Here is an 18,412-nt window from a genome sequence, read left to right as displayed (position 1 = left end):
ATACAAAAATGTTTGCATGAATGTGTGCATGCGTCATGCATATGTGTATGTATGTGTGTTTTTATGTGTGCATATGTTATGTGTTTGCATATTGCATATCTCTGTTAATATGTATATGTTTGCATGCACATGTATGTATGTGGAGGTGAATATGCACATCTCTGTATGTGTATATGCATGTGCATGTGTGTATGTATGCATATAGATGTCTGTGCATGCATATGTGTATAGTATGTATGTGTGCATATGTATGTGTATGCATATCAGGGTAGTATGTATGTGTATGTGTACATGCATGTATGTGTGTATAGTTTATGTGCATATGTCTGTATATAATGTGTGAGGGGACTTCAAAAAGTTTGTGGAAAAGTGGAATTAAAAAATAAAAATACAAATATAAACTTTATTTCTCAATATAAGCGTCAGCAAGTTCAAGACACTGTTGTAAGTAAGTATCCCAGCCATTTAGTCCATCCCTAAAGAACTGAGGGTTCCTCATGGTGAAATTCCCAGGAATTCCCATGTGGTCCTTTTTACATTGTTTCCTGAAGAAAAATGAGTGCCCTTTACAGATTTTTTAAGATTAGGAAACAAGAAGTCAGAAAGAGCCAAACTGGGAAAGTTGGATGCTTAATGATTTCCAATAGAAACTCTTGCAAAATTGTCCTTGTTTTATAAGGAGAATGAGCAGGAGCATTGTTGGGGTGAGAAGGGCTCTGGTGAAGCTTCCTGGGCATTTTTCTGCTAAGGCTTTGGCCAATTTTCTCAAAACCCTCTGATAGTAGGCACATGTTATTCTTCTTTGGCCCTCCACAAAGAGAACAAGCAAAATGCCTTGAGCATCCGAAAAGCCTGTTGCCGTGACCTTCGCTCTCGGCCAGTCTGCTTTGCTTTCCTGGACCACTTCCAACTCTTGGTAGCCGTTGCTTTGATTGTTTTGTCATTAAGATTGTACTGGTAAAGCCATGTTTCATCTTCTGTTACAATTTTGAAGAAATGCAATACAATACACGCCCATAATCTCAGCACTTTGGGAGGCTGAGGTGGGTGGTCAGGAGTTCGAGACCAGCCTGGCTAACATGGTGAAGCCCCATCTCTACTAAAAATACAAAAATTAGCCAGACATGGTGGTGCACACCTGTAATCCCAACTACTCAGGAGACTGAGGCAGGAGAATCACTTGAACCTGGGAGGCAGAGGTTGCAGTGAGCCAAGATTGCACTACTGCACTCCAGCCTACACGACAGAGCAAGACTCTGTATCAAAAAAAAAAAAAAAAAGAAAAAATTAAAAAAAAAGATGCTTAGGCATTCTTCAAAGAATTTTAACAGTAAAGCAAAGCAGACTGGCCGAGAGCGAAGGTCATGGCAACAGGTTTTTTGGATGCTCAAGGCATTTTGCTTGTTCTCTTTGTGGAGGGCCAAAGAACAATAACATCTGCCTACTATCAGAGTGTTTAGAGAAAGTTGGCACTGGCTCATCTGGTGGAGGGAGTGTTTCTCCACCCCCAGGCCCAGCTGTGCCCAGGGCCTGGCCCTTCCCCCAAAGGCCTCCCTGCAAGGCTGAGGGGACTGTGGAAAGGGGTCTGGTGGTCCAAGCTGTGGGTTTAGGGCAGAAGGGAATGAGGAGGGACGGGAGGGTTTGGGCCACCTGTAGCCACCCTAACTCCCCACCAGCTGAGTATGCTTGGTCATGGCTGACACAGGCGAGAGGGCTCGGAGGGGCCCCTGCTCAGAGGGGGCTCTGCTCGGAGGGGGCTCTGCTCGGAGGGCTCTGCCTGCTGCTTTGCACACTCTGGTCTCTTGGTCTCTGTCTCCTGCCCCCTGGGCTTGGGAGTAGGGCACTGCTTGTCCTCCCACAGGAACACAATCCTGTGCCATGTGTCCAGCCCCTGGCTCTTAGAAATGCAGGCTTCCCGCAGTTCCTGGCCCGTGGAGGGTGGCTTTGGCTGTACCCAGGGGTGGAAGTCCCACAGGCTAGGGCCTGCCCACAGTGGGGGTGCAGGGTTTGGAGCCCTGGACGTGGAGTCAGGAGGCCTTGGTCTGAGTGAAATCCACGCCATCAGTGTGCGTTCCTACTCCTGATGCTCGCTGTGACCCGAGGCACGGAATGCCCTGAGGTGCCACTTGACAGACAGGGAAACTGAGGCTTACAGAGGGCTGTAACTTGTGCAGGGTTTCATGGGTGGAGCACTGGGATTTGGGGCCAGGCCTGTCTGATCGCAGAGGCTGTGCTCTGAGTCACGGGGCACTGTGTTCTTTCCTGGCTCACTGTGTGACCTGTGGTGGTCACGTGACTCTCTGAACTCCTCTTCTGGAGCAGAGGGCAGTGTCTCCGTCTCTCAATACCACACAGCGGGCAGCTTCCAGGACAGAGATGATTTCCTCCCGGCTGTGGAGGCTGGAAGTCAGGGATCCGGGTGCCGGCAGGGCTGCTTCTCCCGAGGCTGCTGTCCGGGGCTTACAGGCGGTGTCTTCCTGCTGTGTCTCACGCGGCCTTTCCTCCATGCATGCACAATCCCGGCCTCTCTTTCTCTTCGGTAAAGCCACAGTCCTGTTGGACCAGGGCCCACCTGTGTGACCTATTTAAAGACCCTGCTTCTAGTAGGACTCACACTGGGGTTAGGGCTCCATCGTCAGAATTTTGGAGGATGTAATTCAGCCCTAACAGATGGTGCTGCTAGGGACGTTGTGAAGCTGAAATCAGCGTGTACGTGTGGATGTGGTTTCCTGGTGCACAGTCTACCTGGGAGTATTCTAATTTATTTCTGAAAGATGGAAAAATGAGCAGAATCCCGGGACCCCCACTGAGTCCCCACTTGGAGAGGGGCAGCGTCAGAGCACGGGAAAGAAAACCAAAGTCCCAGCCCGAGGAACGTCACCTTCCCATGAAAAAGCACAAACACCACAGGGGCTGAGGAGCGACGTGGCAGAGGCGGATTGTGGCCCTTCTCCTGAACGAAGAGCCAACTATTTGCTAAGAAGCTTCCACCTGGAAAAGATGGGGAGGGCGCGAGGGGCTTCCTCCCCACCTGGGAGCTGTTTCTCCCTGAGACCCCTGAGAGATGAGATGTGAAGCTGTTCAAGGGCAGTGACCAGTGACGGGGAGAGAGAAGCGGCCCGCAGGCCCCGCTTTCCCGTCTTCCCACCCACACAGCTCCTCCCTGGAGGACGAGGCCAGGCCCCCAGGCTGACAAGTAGACCGGGACCGGGATGGTGAGGCCCAGGAGACAGTGGAGGAGAAGCCCCTGGGCGCAGATGCACTTGGGGAGGCTCCTCCCGTCTTCAGGAAGGACTTGTTAGTGGTTCAGTCCATCAGCTGGAGGAGGCACGCGGCCTGCTGCTGTAGACAAGTTAAAACCTGAGAGTGAGTTGAGAGCATTTGGCCTTTAGCCATCTCTGAATCCCACGGCCAGATGTTAAAGCAAATCCAAGGTCATCGCTCACATTTGGCACCTGTCTCCGGCGAGTAGAGCTCAGCTCCTGCCCTTGGAGAAGTGCGGGACCCAGTCCCTGCCAGAGGGGGTTCTGAGAAGCCCTTGCGCTGGCTGCTTGCTGATTGTGAGGGTGCTGTGAGCGCGTCCAGCCTGATCCGGCTGCCTGGACCTCCTCGCGAGGGGACAGAGCGGGGACCACAGCTGACCGACGGGGGAGCGGCATGAAGACATGGAGGGGGAAATAAGAAGCATGAACATTGAGGCTGTCCCGACCTTCCTCCTGATGGTCAGCACAGAACCTCTGGAATAGTGCCGTGGAGAGCTGGGAGAGTTTGTCTTTGGACAGAAGGCCCGAGGAAGGTGCGTGTTCCCGACCTTCCTCCTCATGGTCAGCACAGAACCTCAGGACCGCTGCGGTGGAGAGCTGGGTACAGGAGGCCCGAGGAAGACACATGTTTCCTGTGCAGACAGGGCCTGGGACAACACGAAACAGCAGATGTGCATTTTCAGGGAATATCAGCTTTTCTGTAGGACCCTCTGCGGGAGGCCGAGCAGAAGCACGGGACTCACCTTTCAGCTTCAGACCACGGTGAGGGACACCTGCCCTCACAAACTCATCTTGCCCTAACTCTCTCCTAAAGGAACTGTCTCCAAATACCAGCACCTTGGGGTCACGGCTTCAACAGAGGAATTTGGTGGGGGACACAGTTCCATCCACTGCAGGAGGTGACGGTGCTCAGGCCGTGACTGGGCACTCAGTGTGGGTGGCTGTGTCCATCCTTCCAAGGAACCAAGACACTCCAGGGTACGTCCTGGGGAAAGGCAGCCAGGATAGGGCAGGGACTGCGGGTTTCTAGCTGGATGAAGGGAAGATTTCAGACAGATAATAGTTTTTAAATGTTTAGGGGACTCTTGGAGAAGGTGAATTCAGCTGGCTTTGCATTTCTATGGGTGCAAAACCAGGCTGGCTGGGCGGACCCAGCAGAGCAGCAACTTCCCAGCTCCTCCAGCCATGAGAACTGACTGTACCGTGCCTCCTCCTGCAGCAAAGCAGGGCCCCTCAGTTATATTCCAGGGAGAATTGCAAATTGCTTCCCTTGCAGTGAGTTTTGGGCATGTATAATGGGTTGGCTGGTTGATTGAAGCTGTTTGTTCCAGTTGCCCTTCTCTCTCCCTGCTCTGGCATTTTACTGTTACAGAAATCTTCAGGTTGAAATTGTCATGACTCAGAACAGCAGGAATGGGTACCTGGCACCTGCCATCGGGAAGAGCAGGCCAGTTGGCTCCGGCAGGCGCTGGACTCACAGGCTGCCGTGGAGAGGGATTCAGAGGAGGGCAGGGCTGGCCCCCTGACGATGAAGGCAACGCACTGAGCACTCTGGCAGGGCCCCCTCTGGTGTGGGGGCCCTGCCCCTCCCTCTGTGAGACCTCCTGGCTGTCCACTTGGTCCCGGCCCTGCCCATGTCTTGGACCCTGTCTTCACTGGGTGCCCCCCAGCGATAGTGCCTCTCACTGCCTTGCTGTGCCCCTGCCTGCCCCGCTGCCCTCGGGTTCCTCCCCCAGCTCCTCTTCCTCACGTGGGCCCCTGCCTCCCACTGGACACGTCTCTCAGGTGCCCTCCTGGCCCTTGTCACCGTCCCATGATGACCCCTCTCCCCTGCCTGTCCCCCTCTCCCCTGCCTGTCCCCCTCTCCCCTGCCTGTCCCCCTCTCCCCACGTGCCCCGTGACATTCCCCTCTGTGCCTCTCCAGAGCTGTGTCTCCCTGCGCCTATCTTGGGGAGGCTCGGCACTCAGTGCCAGCTGTGCGTGCCTCATCCACACGTCCCATCATGCACGAGGTTCTGCCAACACTGCCTCCTGGGTGTCTCCCCAATCTGGGCGTTTTTCTTATCTTCCCAGACCCCACCTGCCATGACCCCCTTCACCCCCAGCCTGCTCTGCCCTTGGCCTCCTTTTGCGCCTTTCAGTCTCTCCAGCAAGTGTTGCCAGATGCTTCCTGAACACAAGTCTGATCTCGCCGCCCTCTTCACCAACCCTCCGCGTCTCCCACAGCACGGAGATGCACCACACCCTCTCCGATGCTTTCCTGGGCTCTGAGGACGGACGAGGAAGTGGTGTCCCCATTGCCCCTTTTCTATTCCCTTCCTCTCGTGTGCACTGCAGTTGCTGGGCCGCTGTCCCGATTTACCAGCAGACCCTGAGCTCTGACTCCTGCAGCCAGCGCCCTGCACAGCTGGCGACACACAGTGCCTGGTGTGCGAAGCAGAGTCGCCTCCGTCCTGGCTGTCCAGCTCCAGCCTAGGTGCCATTAGGATCTGCCTCTGCCTCCCTCGTCCCTGCATCGTCCCCCAGGCTGGATGTGGCCCCCAGCTGCCAGCATCAGGAGAGCAGCCTGGGCCTCAGAGCAGCAGAGTATGGCTGTTGTCCTGGCTCTGCCATGCCAGGCCGTGTCATTTTCATAGCCAGATAAGAGAATGCATGTGAATGTGCTTTGTGAATCAAGGCTGCATTTTATTGCAATGTAAACCACTCTCTGCAGGGGCGTGTGTGGTTTCATTTTAGCAAAGCTCACTGAAGTCTGTATTCCATCCTCTGGTTTCTATCTATTCTGAATTGGGGGAACGTTACATCTGCTTCGCAAAACAAGACTAGGAGTTCCTGGCAGGGAAGTCCTTGGTTCTAAGGAGGCAGGTGGCGTCACTGCGGGACAGAGGGTTATCTGCGTGCAATAGAAAGTCCTTCCCGCCGCCACTGCCGGGCGCAGTGGCTCACGCCGTAATCCCAGCACTTTGGGAGGCCGAGGTGGGTGGATCATGAGGTCAGGAGATCGAGACCATCCTGGCTAACATAGTGAAACCCCATCTCTGCTAAAAATACAAAAATTAGCCTGGCGTGGTGGCGGGTGCCTGTAGTCCTAGCTACTCAGGAGGCTGAGGCAGGAGAATGGTGTGAACCCGGGAGGTGGAGCTTGCAGTGAGCTGAGATTGCGCCACTGCACTCCAGCCTGGGTGACAGAGTAAGACTCCATCTCAAAAAAAGAAAGTCCTTCCCACCACCCACTGTCTTGCAGGATTGCCCACATTGAATTTCCCACATTGAATTTCATTTAGTTCCTGCAATGGTGGGTTATAACTGATCATGAAGTCCTAATAGTGTGTAAACATGTCCATGAAAAAGAATTGCTGAGTTAAATCAGGTAGCCTGTTTCTTTTCCCAGTTTTTCCCTATGTACTTGTTTGCTGATTGCTGGTTGGGTTGGTGGTCAGTGGTGATCACCAGCAGACAGGTAGGAGCAGTTGCTGAGGGCTTAACACTTTGCGGGAGGGAGCACTGAGAAACTCCACCCTCTGGTTTAGTTTGTTCTAGGGACTGGGTGACAGCGGCATTCTTCAGGCTTGGTCCAGTGATCAGAGAGACAATCCCGTGGGATCTTGGTGTCCCTCTTGCTATGAATGAGAGAAGGGTGGGGGACACACACCACCCCACACCACCACTGCACACACCCAAGCTGGGGACAGGGGCCAGCAGGTCATGGGGATCAGGCATTCTGCTGTAGGGCAGGTCAGGTCGGGAGGCATCTGATGAAGTGTCCTAGGACCCTCCTCCCTGGCTCAAGTTCACACACCCGAGAGGAGCCAGGGGCTTTGCCACCTGCCACCCACCCACCAGACCGTGTTCCTGACAGTGCCAGTTATGTCCATGCTTACAGAGTAGTGGGTGCGTGGTTTGGTGGGGTGCAGGAGTAAGAGCTGGGAGGCACTGCCTTGCTGGGATGGAGGAAAGACGAGCTCTCGTCTCACACAGGCATGGAGGGGATGGACCGTGGTTGAGTTTGGAACTTAGGGATGCCCCCTTCAGCCCCTCCATTCTATAGTGTGTATGACTTTTGGGGGAAGTGCATCTTCCTTTGGAAGCTGTATCAACAGGCGACCTGCCTGTGACAGTGACATACGTGACCTTGAAGAGATTTAGAGCTGTCTTTCTTAGTCTCTTCTATGTGCCTGTGATTTAGGAAGGAGGGTGGTCGGGTCACCCGTGCACGTGTGTGATGGAGGAGGCCACGGTGTCATGTGTGCATCAACCAACTTTGCTCTTATTGTTTTCTACAGGAGACATGGGGGACAAAGGACAGAAAGGCAGTGTGGGTCGCCATGGAAAAATCGGTCCCATTGGCTCTAAAGGTATTTGCAATGCAATTCTTGCCTCATTTCCCCCCTGCCCCTAGGGTCAGCGTCTGGATACCCTGAGAATAACTGTAGCCTGAATTGTCTCGTCTGGTGCTCTTATTTATATTCTGTGCATGGTAGATAAGAAATCTACTGTAGTGCTTCCATTTTTGGGGTGCTTGGAGCTAGTTGCTGGCTCTGTGCTTACAGGGTGTGGTGAAGTGCTCCCCATTCTGCGGGATTTTCACAGCGCCCCAGGATGGAGGGGCTGCAGCTAGTGTGCTTGGGCAAGACTCTGGCTGTGTAGCCACAAAGTCCTTAACAAGTTTGGTAACAGACTTAGAGCCTCACGTAAGGAGCGGACGCACCCTGCTCTGGAGGCACGGCGTCTGTTCCCCCAGCTCAGGTCTCAGGCATTTCGAGGTGATGGGATGGTTCTTGGTGAGAACAGGGTGTGGGATGGCAGCAGCGGGTGTGAGCAGCAACTATGGTGCCAACACCTGGGCTCAGTCTGCACCTGCGGGTTCTAATTGCACCGTCTCCGCTGCTGCATTTGGCTTCACAGCCTTGGTAAGGCGGGCAGATCAGCTGCGCCTCCCGTGATGAGAGACTGAGGCCAGGACAGGCAAGGGGTTGTTCAGAAGGTGCTGCTCCTATGCGCCCCCGCCCCCCGCCATCTGGTCAGTGGACGTCTTTGGAGCGCCTGACTTGTTCCAGGTCTATGCTGGGCTCTGGGGGATAGAGCCGGTGGCAGGGCAAGGAGCTGGCCGTCCCTGAGCTCTTCAGGTGTGGACTCATGAAGTCTCCTTGGGGTCCCGCACGGTGTAGCAATGCGGCTAAGCTGTCCTGAGCACTGGCGGTGGAGGGAGTCTGCTGTGATCTGTCCAATTCAGGGGCCAGGTTCTTCTACCTCATTCATCTGCTTCGGAGCAGGTTGGCCCAGGTACCAAGAGGCTACGGTCTGGGGTTTGAGCTGTGAGGGGGTTCTCATGGTTTGTTCTGATCCATGGTCACAGACCTCCCCCTAGCCCAGCCCATACCTGGTAGAAAGGGCTCTGTGGCCAGGAGAGCGACGGGGAGGGGCCTAGCTCAGCTGCGGGCCTCCTCCTGGAAAACCCGTGAGAGGCACCTTCCCTGCCACGGCCAATCCAGTGAAGAGCACGCAGAGAACCACAGGATCTGGAGGGAGGCGTGGGCTTCACAAACCCAAATAACATCATAGTAAAATACTTATATCCCCAAACTTGCCATTTTAAGTATTTTAAGTGTACAATTCAGGGACATTGAGTACATTTGCAATGGTGTACGGCCATTACCACTATTTCCAAACCCTTTTCATCTCTCCAAAGAGAGACTCTTCCCACTAACCAGTGGCTCCCCATTCCTCCTCCCCCAGCCCCGGTAACCTCCAATCTGCTTTCTGTCTCTGAATTTGCTTATTCTAGATATTTCACATATGTGGAATAACAATGTTTGTCCTTCTGTGTCTAGTTGATTTCACTTGGTGTAGTGTTTTCAAGGTTCACCTGTGTGGTAGCGTGGGTCAGAATCCCCTGCCTTTTTAGGGAATAATATTCCACCATACAGATGGACCACAATTTTTGTCCATTCACCTGTCGATGGACACGTGGGTTCTTTCCACCTGTTGCCTTTTGTGAATAATGCCACATTGCGTATTGACTCACACATGGGGATGTGTATACTTTTACCATGTGGTGTGTGCTCTGGGCAGATTCTGGCGTCTCCTAAGGGGCAGCTGGTCCAGGCTGGCCTTGTTTGGCTTTGCTTATTTGATTTGCTTCATGTCTGAGATTGTCATCCTGGGTTCTGGTCAAGCTGTGCTTTCATTTCCAAGCTCCCGATGCTGATAAAGGAACACAGAGGAATCAGGTGGGTGGAGACTGCGAAACTCCTTCTCTCCTTATGCGAATGGAATTGGAATCTACTCAAGTCTTTTCTCAGAGGCATTTGGGGCCTCTCTGTGAGAATAAAGAGAATGCATTAGAACTTATTTCTATTAAGTCACATGACTTAATTTTAGAGCAGCTAGAAAGCCCTGTTGCCATCATTTTGTTCAACCCCCTTGTTGTGTACGTTGAGGAAAACTGAGGGGCAGGGTGGTGAGGTGGCTTGTCTCATCTAACTGGAGGTTGGGTCCAGGCCAGGATGGAGCCCAGGGCTCCTGGCATCTGGGCCCTCCAGGACACCAGGCTGCTGCGAGCAGGGACGGGAAGGACCTTGAGCCAGGGCAGGAAGGAGTGCGCCGACTCTTGGATTAGACGAGCTCTCAGGCCCGCGTGGCGCTCCCATCATGCTCCGTCTGGATTTTCCTGCTGTCATGAGAGAGGTCGGGTGCTGCTGTTGGGAGGAGTGGCCACTCACTCATGGCACCAGGGATTCATGAGGCGATGTCTGCAGAGTGTTCTATCAGATATCCTGGATTTTCCAGAACTGATTTAAAGAATGATCACTCGATAATCCCTGTCACCCCATGACATGTATATGGTTCGTATCACATAAATAGTGCCGGAAGCAGGAATTACCTGCAGAATGGAGCTCCGGTACTTCGTAGCAACAAGAGGGCCCGGGAGAAATCCGTGAGACAAATCACATTTTCAGTCTTGATGTTTTTAACTCATAGGACACGTCCATCTCTGCCTGGTGACTTGGACCTTGTTTTATATTTTCAGGTGAGAAAGGAGATTCTGGTGACATAGGACCCCCTGGTCCTAATGGAGAACCAGGTATGGCATAAAGGGTCCAAGGATTTTTAATAAAATGTATTAAAAATTGCACTTTTGAAAACAATGTAGATCTACACCATGTAGATCCCACAGTGGACACCCACCCCCGTCACATCCCACAGTGGACACCCACCCCCATCACATCCCACAGTGGACATCCACCACCGTCACATCCCACAGTGGACACCCACCCCCATCACATCCCACGGTGGACACCCACCCCCGTCACATCCCACGGTGGACACCCACCACCGTCACATCCCACGGTGGACACCCACCCCCATCACATCCCACGGTGGACACCCACCCCCATCACATCCCACGGTGGACACCCACCCCCATCACATCCCACGGTGGACACCCACCCCCGTCACATCCCACGGTGGACACCCACCCCCGTCACATCCCACGGTGGACACCCACCACCGTCACATCCCACGGTGGACACCCACCCCCGTCACATCCCACGGTGGACACCCACCCCCGTCACATCCCACGGTGGACACCCACCCCCGTCACATCCCACGGTGGACACCCACCACCGTCACATCCCACGGTGGGCACCCACCCACCGTGTAGACCCCACGGTGGACACCCACCCACCGTGTAGACCCCACGGTGGATCCCATTCAGAAGGTGCTTTCCGAGAAGGATCTGACTCTTGGAAGCCAGGGAGAAAAGAGAGGGGCTAGCTTTCTGAATAAAAGTCCTTGTTTTAAAAGCTCCTTCGGCACCGCAGAGATGAGGAGGAACGGCTGCTTGGAACGTGTGCTTGCCAGTGTGACTTTGCTCAGTGCGAGTGTGCTGAGATCAGTGTCACTGAGTGTCCAAGCACCATCCACTCAGGGCACCTCCAGGCACTCAGCCAACCTGAGGGGCCCGGACAAAGCCTCTGGGAGACAGAAGGACCTGGAGGCAGGTGACGGCGGGGCAAGGAGAGGGGACGTCCCATCCCGGGGCTGAGCTGCTATCATCAGGCCTAGCTTGGTCAGAGTTTGGAGGTTAAATGAGGAGAGGAATCCATCCACTTCCCCTGACAGGGGTCTCTCCAGAAAGCCTCTATTACCTCAAACCTCAGCGAGCTTGAAGATAAAATATATTTAAAAAATTTTATCTTAGATAAAACTTCCATTAAAAAAAACCCCAAAACCAAGGCAAACCCCAAGAAAGATCGAGTTTCAAATGTGCAAGTGTGAGTGGAGGGAGGGGTCTCACGTATGAGGGCGAGGAAGGTGGTTTGGGCTCTACGTGATTGCCGACGTCCAGAAAGAGGGGATTGAACTTCTACAGGATATGCCAGACTGCAGGGTGGGCTGAGACTCTGCACAGTGGAAACTGGGAAAAGGCGTAAAGCCCACCCGCATGCCGCAGCGATGGGGGTGGATGGTGAGGTGCTGGGCAGGCCCAGGCTCCGATCCTGGGGAAAGGCAGGGGCTGCTGGGCCACGGGGAGCCCCGGCACCACGGAGGCGATGACCGGGTGTCACTCTTCACAGGAAGAAGGCTAGGGTCCGTCCAGGGACTAGGAACAAACTCGCAGCCTGAGGGAATTGGTTGGCAGAACTGGGAGGGCGGAGTGTAGCTCAGTTGATTAGCCAGAGAGGACTTAGGACAGCTGCGTGTTCTGGACACCGTGCCGTCTGCAAGGCATCAGAGGGACTTCCCGCCTAGCCACAGGGGCACAGATACTCAATTTTGGAGCCCAGACTGTCTGCCTGGGCCCAGATCTCAGGCTCTCCATGCCCCGTGGCTCTCAGTGATGTCAGATGTGATGCAGGGATAGGAGCAGCACGCGTGTGGTCACAGGCCTGTGGGAATTGAATGAGCTCATTGAGAATGAGATCTGTTGCCAGAAAGGCCTGTGAGGTGTTCCCTGTTATTTCAGTGTGGGAGGTGGCTTCCCACCACGGCTCTGCGTCCCATCCATGTCCCTCTCATCAGGCCACGTGTGTTGCTCACTCTTGTGTGTCAGGACAGACACCGGCTTCATCCCTCCCTCCCTATCAGCTCCCTTTCACCACCGTTTCAATACATGCAAGCAATTCTTGTCTTAAAGCAAAACGACTGCAAAGCCGCAGAGCTCCTCTCTAGCGGCCTCATGTGTGCAGCACCCCAGAGTTCTGTACCCTGGGCCCCTGTCTTTCCCTCCACATTCCTGCCCCATCATCCAGCTGGGACAGCCCTTGATCGCTAGGTGGTGGGTCTGAGGGCCGCTCCAGCCATCCTCCCACCAGACCATGGCAGCGCCTGTCCTGTGGGTGCAGCCTGCCTTCCTCACTTCCTCCCAGGCCTCACCCACGGCCTGCAGGTGCTCCTGGTGATGCTGCCCTGTCCTCCCTCCCTGAGCCGTCCCTCACGCCCTGTGTGTGCCCACGATGCCCAGCTCTGCCCTGGCCCCCACTCCCCACCTGACATGTCACAGGCACCTGAGTGTTGGCAGATTCCACCTCCTGTGCCCAGCCAGGAATGGAATGGCCCCACCACCTCTTCCATTCCTGACAGACGCCACTGCCCCCTTCAGCTCCCCTCAGCCCTGCAGTGCCCCCAAGCCATGGAGGCCTGCTGGTCGTCCCCACCATCTTCCTCAGATGTTCTAGCTTTTCTCACTGCACGCCCTCAGCCAGACCCGCTTCCCTGGGTCCCAACCCTGCCCTGGGCTGCTTCCCACCCCTGCACCTCCATTTCTCTTCCCCCTACAGCTGGAGAGGTTTGAAATACACGTGTCTGCCCTCCCTCCGCTCCTGTGGAGGTCCTTCCCTGCTCCCCCTGCCGTTAGGATGAAGTGGGTGATGGTTACTGCGGCCTCAAAGGCCCATGGGGCATGTTTGTTGAGTAAAATGTGCATTTCCGGGGAGGGGTCCTCGCCTCTCTTCTGAGTCCGAGTCCTCATCCAGCGTTTGTAACGCGCGGGCCCGGCCCCCGCAGGCCTCCCATGTGAGTGCAGCCAGCTGCGCAAGGCCATCGGGGAGATGGACAACCAGGTCTCTCAGCTGACCAGCGAGCTCAAGTTCATCAAGAATGGTATGTGGCTCCCGGCGCCGCCCTCGCTCCCTCCCACCTCCCAGCCCTGTCCTAAGCCCCCCTGGCAAGGGCTCTGCTGTGCCCACACCTGCCCTGCTGGCCCCTGCTGCCCTGCCGGCCCCTGCTGCGTGTGGCTGTACCTTAAGTTTGTTGCACAGATACAAGTGCTCACTTTTCAACCCTGCCTTACCCCACAGCTGTCGCCGGTGTGCGCGAGACGGAGAGCAAGATCTACCTGCTGGTGAAGGAGGAGAAGCGCTACACGGACGCCCAGCTGTCCTGCCAGGGCCGCGGGGGCACGCTGAGCATGCCCAAGGACGAGGCTGCCAATGGCCTGATGGCCGCATACCTGGCGCAAGCCGGCCTGGCCCGTGTCTTCATCGGCATCAACGACCTGGAGAAGGAGGGCGCCTTCGTGTACTCCGACCGCTCCCCCATGCGGACCTTCAACAAGTGGCGCAGTGGCGAGCCCAACAACGCCTACGACGAGGAGGACTGCGTGGAGATGGTGGCCTCGGGCGGCTGGAACGACGTGGCCTGCCACACCACCATGTACTTCATGTGTGAGTTCGACAAGGAGAACATGTGAGCCTCAGGCTGGGGCTGCCCATTGGGGGCCCCACATGTCCCTGCAGGGTTGGCAGGGACAGAGCCCAGACCATGGTGCCAGCCAGGGAGCTGTCCCTCTGTGAAGGGCGGAGGCTCACTGAGTAGAGGGCTGTTGTCTAAACTGAGAAAATGGCCTATGCTTAAGAGGAAAATGAAAGTGTTCCTGGGGTGCTGTCTCTGAAGAAGCAGAGTTTCATTACCTGTATTGTAGCCCCAATGTCATTATGTAATTATTACTCAGAATTGCTCTTCCATAAAGTTTGTGCCTTTGTCCAAGCTATACAATAAAATCTTTAAGTAGTGCAGTAGTTAAGTCCAAATAGTGGCAATGGGGTCTTGAATTACTACCTTTTAATTTCTATATGGAAAAGAACTCACTTTGACCAACACTTCTGTAAATTACATTACAGTATAGGTTCCTTCACACTATTATCCATGTAAAAACAATTTTGCTTTGCTTCAAACCCAGATTTCAGGAAAACAACAACAAAATTCTCCAAACTTTACTACTAAATGTGTGGAGTCATTTTGTTCTCTTAATTTTTTCAATAGCTGTATTAGTTATCTTTTATTTTAATTAATTTTTGTAGAGGTGAGGTCTTGCTATGTGGCCTAGGCTGGCCTTGAACTCCTGGGCTCAAGCGATCCTCCCACCTCTCCTGAATAGCTGGGACTGCAGGCAGGAGCCACCACACCCGGCTTGTATGAGTTATTTATTGCTGCCTAACAAATTACCCCAAAACTCAGTGGCCTAAGAAAGATTGATTACCTCTCAGATCAGGAATCGGCACAGGGCTTAGCTCAGTCTTCTGCTTCAGGGCCTCTCCCAAGCTGGAACCAAGGTCACTCCTCGTGTGGTTTGTGCAGAGCTCAGGTCCTCCTGCGTTGTTGGATGGAGGGCCTCAGTTTCCCACCAGCTGTGGGTCACAGGCTCCCGCAGTTCCCTGTCACAGGGGCCCTTCCCCTGGGCTGCCCACAACATGACAGCACCTTCCTCAGAGCAGCCCAGAAGAGCCGAAGAGAGAAGCCGCAGCCTTTCCTAAGCTCACCTGGACATATCCTGCTGTCTGCATCCATTTGCGTTGCCACAAAGGAAAACCCGAGGCTGGGCAACAGATCAGCAAAGAGGTTTATTTGGCTCACGGTTCTGCAGGCAGCACCAGAAGCGTGGTGCCAGCATCTGCTCCTGGTGAGGCCTCAGGCTGCGTCCACCCTCAGTGGAGGGGGAGGGAGAGCCGGCACTCACAGAGATCACATGGGGAGAGGGAAGCCACAAAGAAAGAGAGGGAGGTGCCGGGCTGTTCTGCATAATCAATCAGCTTAGGGAACTAGCAGAGTAAGAACTTGCTCACTAGGGTAAGGACTGAGGACAGCACCCAAGATACTCATGAGGGTTCCGCCCCCGACCCAAACACCTATTTGGCCCCACCTCCACTATGAGGGTCACATTTCAACATGAGATCCGGAGAAGCCCAACAGCAAACCACAGCACGTGCCTTCCCTCTGTGGTGCTCTACCAGCTTGAGGCGAGGCACCGGGTGCAGCCCATACATGGGGGTGAATACCAGGGGGTGGGGACCAGTGGGGGTCAGTTCAGAAGCTGCCTGCCACAGCACCTCATGGTTTTTTTTTTTTTTTTTTTGTATTTCAGAATCCCAATAAAAATAATAAGTATCTTCATTTTTAAAATAGAACACACGTACATGCACGTTCCCTCCCAGCTGGTGTTGTGGGGCGAGAGGGAGCTGTGGAGCTGGCTCCCAGGGGTGGGTGTATTTGTGCACATCCTGCCAGGGAGGCCCTGATGGCCCTTTGTTCTAGGTTATCTATTCTGGGTGTTTGTACAGTGAAATGCCTTGGAAGATAAAGATAGTGTCTCCCTTCCCTGTCTCCCCACCGGAGAAAAGGGCAGGTTTGCCCGCAGCCTTGGAAAATAGAGTGTCTCGTTCTGTGGCAACAGGCAGGCATGGTTACTGTCCAGCATAATAAAGATGATGTCTCCCTCCAGGAAAGAGTGCAGGCATGTGTACTACCTGCTAGAGAAGAACCGGGTTCCCTAGGTTCAAGGGTCCTCCCTGTAACGGACCCACTGCATGTGCGGGTGCTGTCTGCCTTCTTCCTGAACCCCTGAAGGGAGTAGAGCCCAGGATACTGGTGCAGAAATGCGAATACCCCAGCTATGGCTGTTGCTGTAAGTAACAAAGTCCTTTGTCTCTGACCCAGAAGTCTCATGTCTTCGGCCAGCACCCATGAACCTGGGACTGTAAGTAGGGTAAAATCTCAGGCCCTTCACAGTTCTTGACAGGAATTTCTTGATATCTCCTTGAATTTAATTCTCATCTCATTGGAAGGACATAGCAAACAAGTTTATTCCAGACCTGAGCGGTCCCTGGTTTGTTTGGATGGGAAGAGGAGCACCTTGTCTTCATGGAGCAGGTTCCAGGGAATGATGTACAGCTGGAGAGGCAGGTGCCGCTGCCTCGCCTGCTGGAAGGGAGCCCGTCAGAGCGACCAGGCTTTTGCTTCATTGGCGCAGACTCTGTGTATGAGAGATGGAGTCTTCCTACTGGTGCGTATATCCTTCTGGTGCTTACAAGCTACTGCAGCCATTAACTCACCCCTCTATCTGCTCACCCATGCATTCATTTACTAAGCAGTCAGTTTGAATATTTCTCCGTTTCTGACTCTGTCAGACCCATGGTTTTCTGTGGGGCAGTTCCAACAATGCCTGGAGCATAGCTGAAGAATTGGGGGATGGTGCTGTGTGTGTGTGTTGGGGGGCCAGGCTGTGTGTGGGGAGGGTTGTCACTGAGCAGGTCATCTCACTGAATGGGCAAGTCCTCAGTGGTCCCCACTTCTGGTCTCACAGGCTGTGCCCTGCTGTCCATCATCCCCATGAGGACGCAGAGCCACTCCCTCAGCCCCTGCACCCCTCATCCCCCCATTGCCTCTGAACTCTCTGGTTCGCTGAGGTGGCCTTGAAATATAGGGCCCCAGACAGGCTGCAGGGGTTGCGTGTGTGATGACACAGGGACCATGTGAATGTAATTGGTAATATGTTCAACGCGACACACACATACGTCTAAGAAGCAAAAATCCTCCTTTTCTTCAATCAACTTTGCTCTAGTTGAGGGTCAGTCTTTCCAGGCCTTTTTCAACAGCATGCACACACACACACACACACACACACACACACACGCGCGCGCGCGCGCGCGCGCGATTAAAACATATCTGGAGAATGGCTTGGGGGTGGGCATTCTTTTTCACCTTCTTCATCAGCAACCTGTCTTGGGGCAATTCCCATGCTGCCCATGGGGCCTGCCTGCTTCTCCCATCCTGCAGCAGAGTATTCCAGAGTGTGGCCGCTGGGGGTCGCTCACCCATCCTCTCCTGATGCCCCTGGGGGTCGCTCACACATCCTCTCCTGATGGACACTAGTGTTGTCTCAGCCTTCACTCTCGCAACCCAGCTGCGGTCAGGCTCCTTGACTGCACCTTGATGTGCGCCGGTGAGAACCTATCTGTAGGGGAGAAACAAACCTGGAGGTTGAATGGCTGCACTTAGAAATTTGATAACCAATCCAATGCCAAGTCTGGGCCTGTGAGTTAGGCAGGAGAGGAGAGACCAGGCTCTGCTGATGATGGTGCAGTGGGCAGGTGTGGGGCAATGGGCAGTGGGTGCCCTGGGGACAGCAGCGCCAGGGAGCCCGGCAGCCCTGGCAGCCTCTCCCACTCCTGTGCTAGTGATGAGTCTGGGCCCTCAGGATGGGAGCAGGAGAGCTCTTTGGCCTAGAGAGGTTTGTCCTCTTTTCCATTTCTCCCCCCCATTAAGGAGCAGAGGTAATTATTTTAATGGATGAGTCTTATTCATTATGTGGAGTGGCTTCTCCCTGACACGTCTCCCAGTCACACAGGAAAGCATGTCTTCCCATCTGTCTTTGATGAGGCTTTCACATGCTCGAGGCTGCTCTGCCCAGGCTGGGGGAGCCAAGACGCTCCTGACGCTGGCAAAGCTCTTGTGCACACATAGGGTGTCGGCTCTGTGCATGTGAGGCTGGCTGGCTCTTCCTCATCTGCACAGCGGCATCCACTGCCCACAAAGCCTCCCTGGCTGCCCCAGGTCCACCAGTCCTGGGGGTGCTGCTGGCCTCGGGGATCCTGCAGGGTCTGGGGTGCTGCCCACAGAGTGGGTGGAGACCCTGATTCCATGTGCGGACTCCTGGCCACAGGGAAGGCCTGCCAGCTGGGCCTCCATTCCCGTAGGGCTGCCCACAGCATCTTTGTCCAAGTGTCCATGGGGCTGTGGGCTGTCCACTGCCCCCCATTCTCTGCTCCAACACCAACCCCTGTCCTCCTGCAAATCTATTTGGGCAGACGGCCGCCTCTTCCACCAGCGCATCACACGACCCGCTGTGTCCCAGGCTGGGACACGCCTTC

At 54.5% G+C, this 18,412-nt stretch overlaps 1 protein-coding gene across 21 annotated transcripts in view; it reads left to right on the top strand.

The window, feature by feature from the left end:
- The window catches only part of COLEC11 (collectin subfamily member 11), a 49,751-nt gene extending 35,455 nt beyond the window's left edge, over nucleotides 1–14,296 (top strand). For 19 of the 21 annotated variants that reach the window (XM_063789360.1, XM_063789359.1, XM_063789356.1 and 16 more), the window contains 4 exons: nucleotides 7,547–7,618; nucleotides 10,294–10,347; nucleotides 13,272–13,367; nucleotides 13,565–14,296. In XM_063789360.1, the coding sequence (XP_063645430.1) occupies nucleotides 7,547–7,618; nucleotides 10,294–10,347; nucleotides 13,272–13,367; nucleotides 13,565–13,956 (614 nt within the window). In that variant the 3' untranslated portion in view covers nucleotides 13,957–14,296. The remainder of the gene's footprint in view (nucleotides 1–7,546; nucleotides 7,619–10,293; nucleotides 10,348–13,271; nucleotides 13,368–13,564) is intronic. The other 2 variants (XM_063789351.1, XM_063789354.1) reach the window with 1 other exon arrangement.
- The last annotated feature ends 4,116 nt before the right edge of the window (nucleotides 14,297–18,412 follow it).

Source organism: Pan troglodytes, chromosome 12 (assembly GCF_028858775.2).
Source record: "Pan troglodytes isolate AG18354 chromosome 12, NHGRI_mPanTro3-v2.0_pri, whole genome shotgun sequence".
Taxonomy (NCBI): domain Eukaryota; kingdom Metazoa; phylum Chordata; class Mammalia; order Primates; family Hominidae; genus Pan; species Pan troglodytes.
This window is presented reverse-complemented; position numbering and strand designations above follow the sequence as displayed.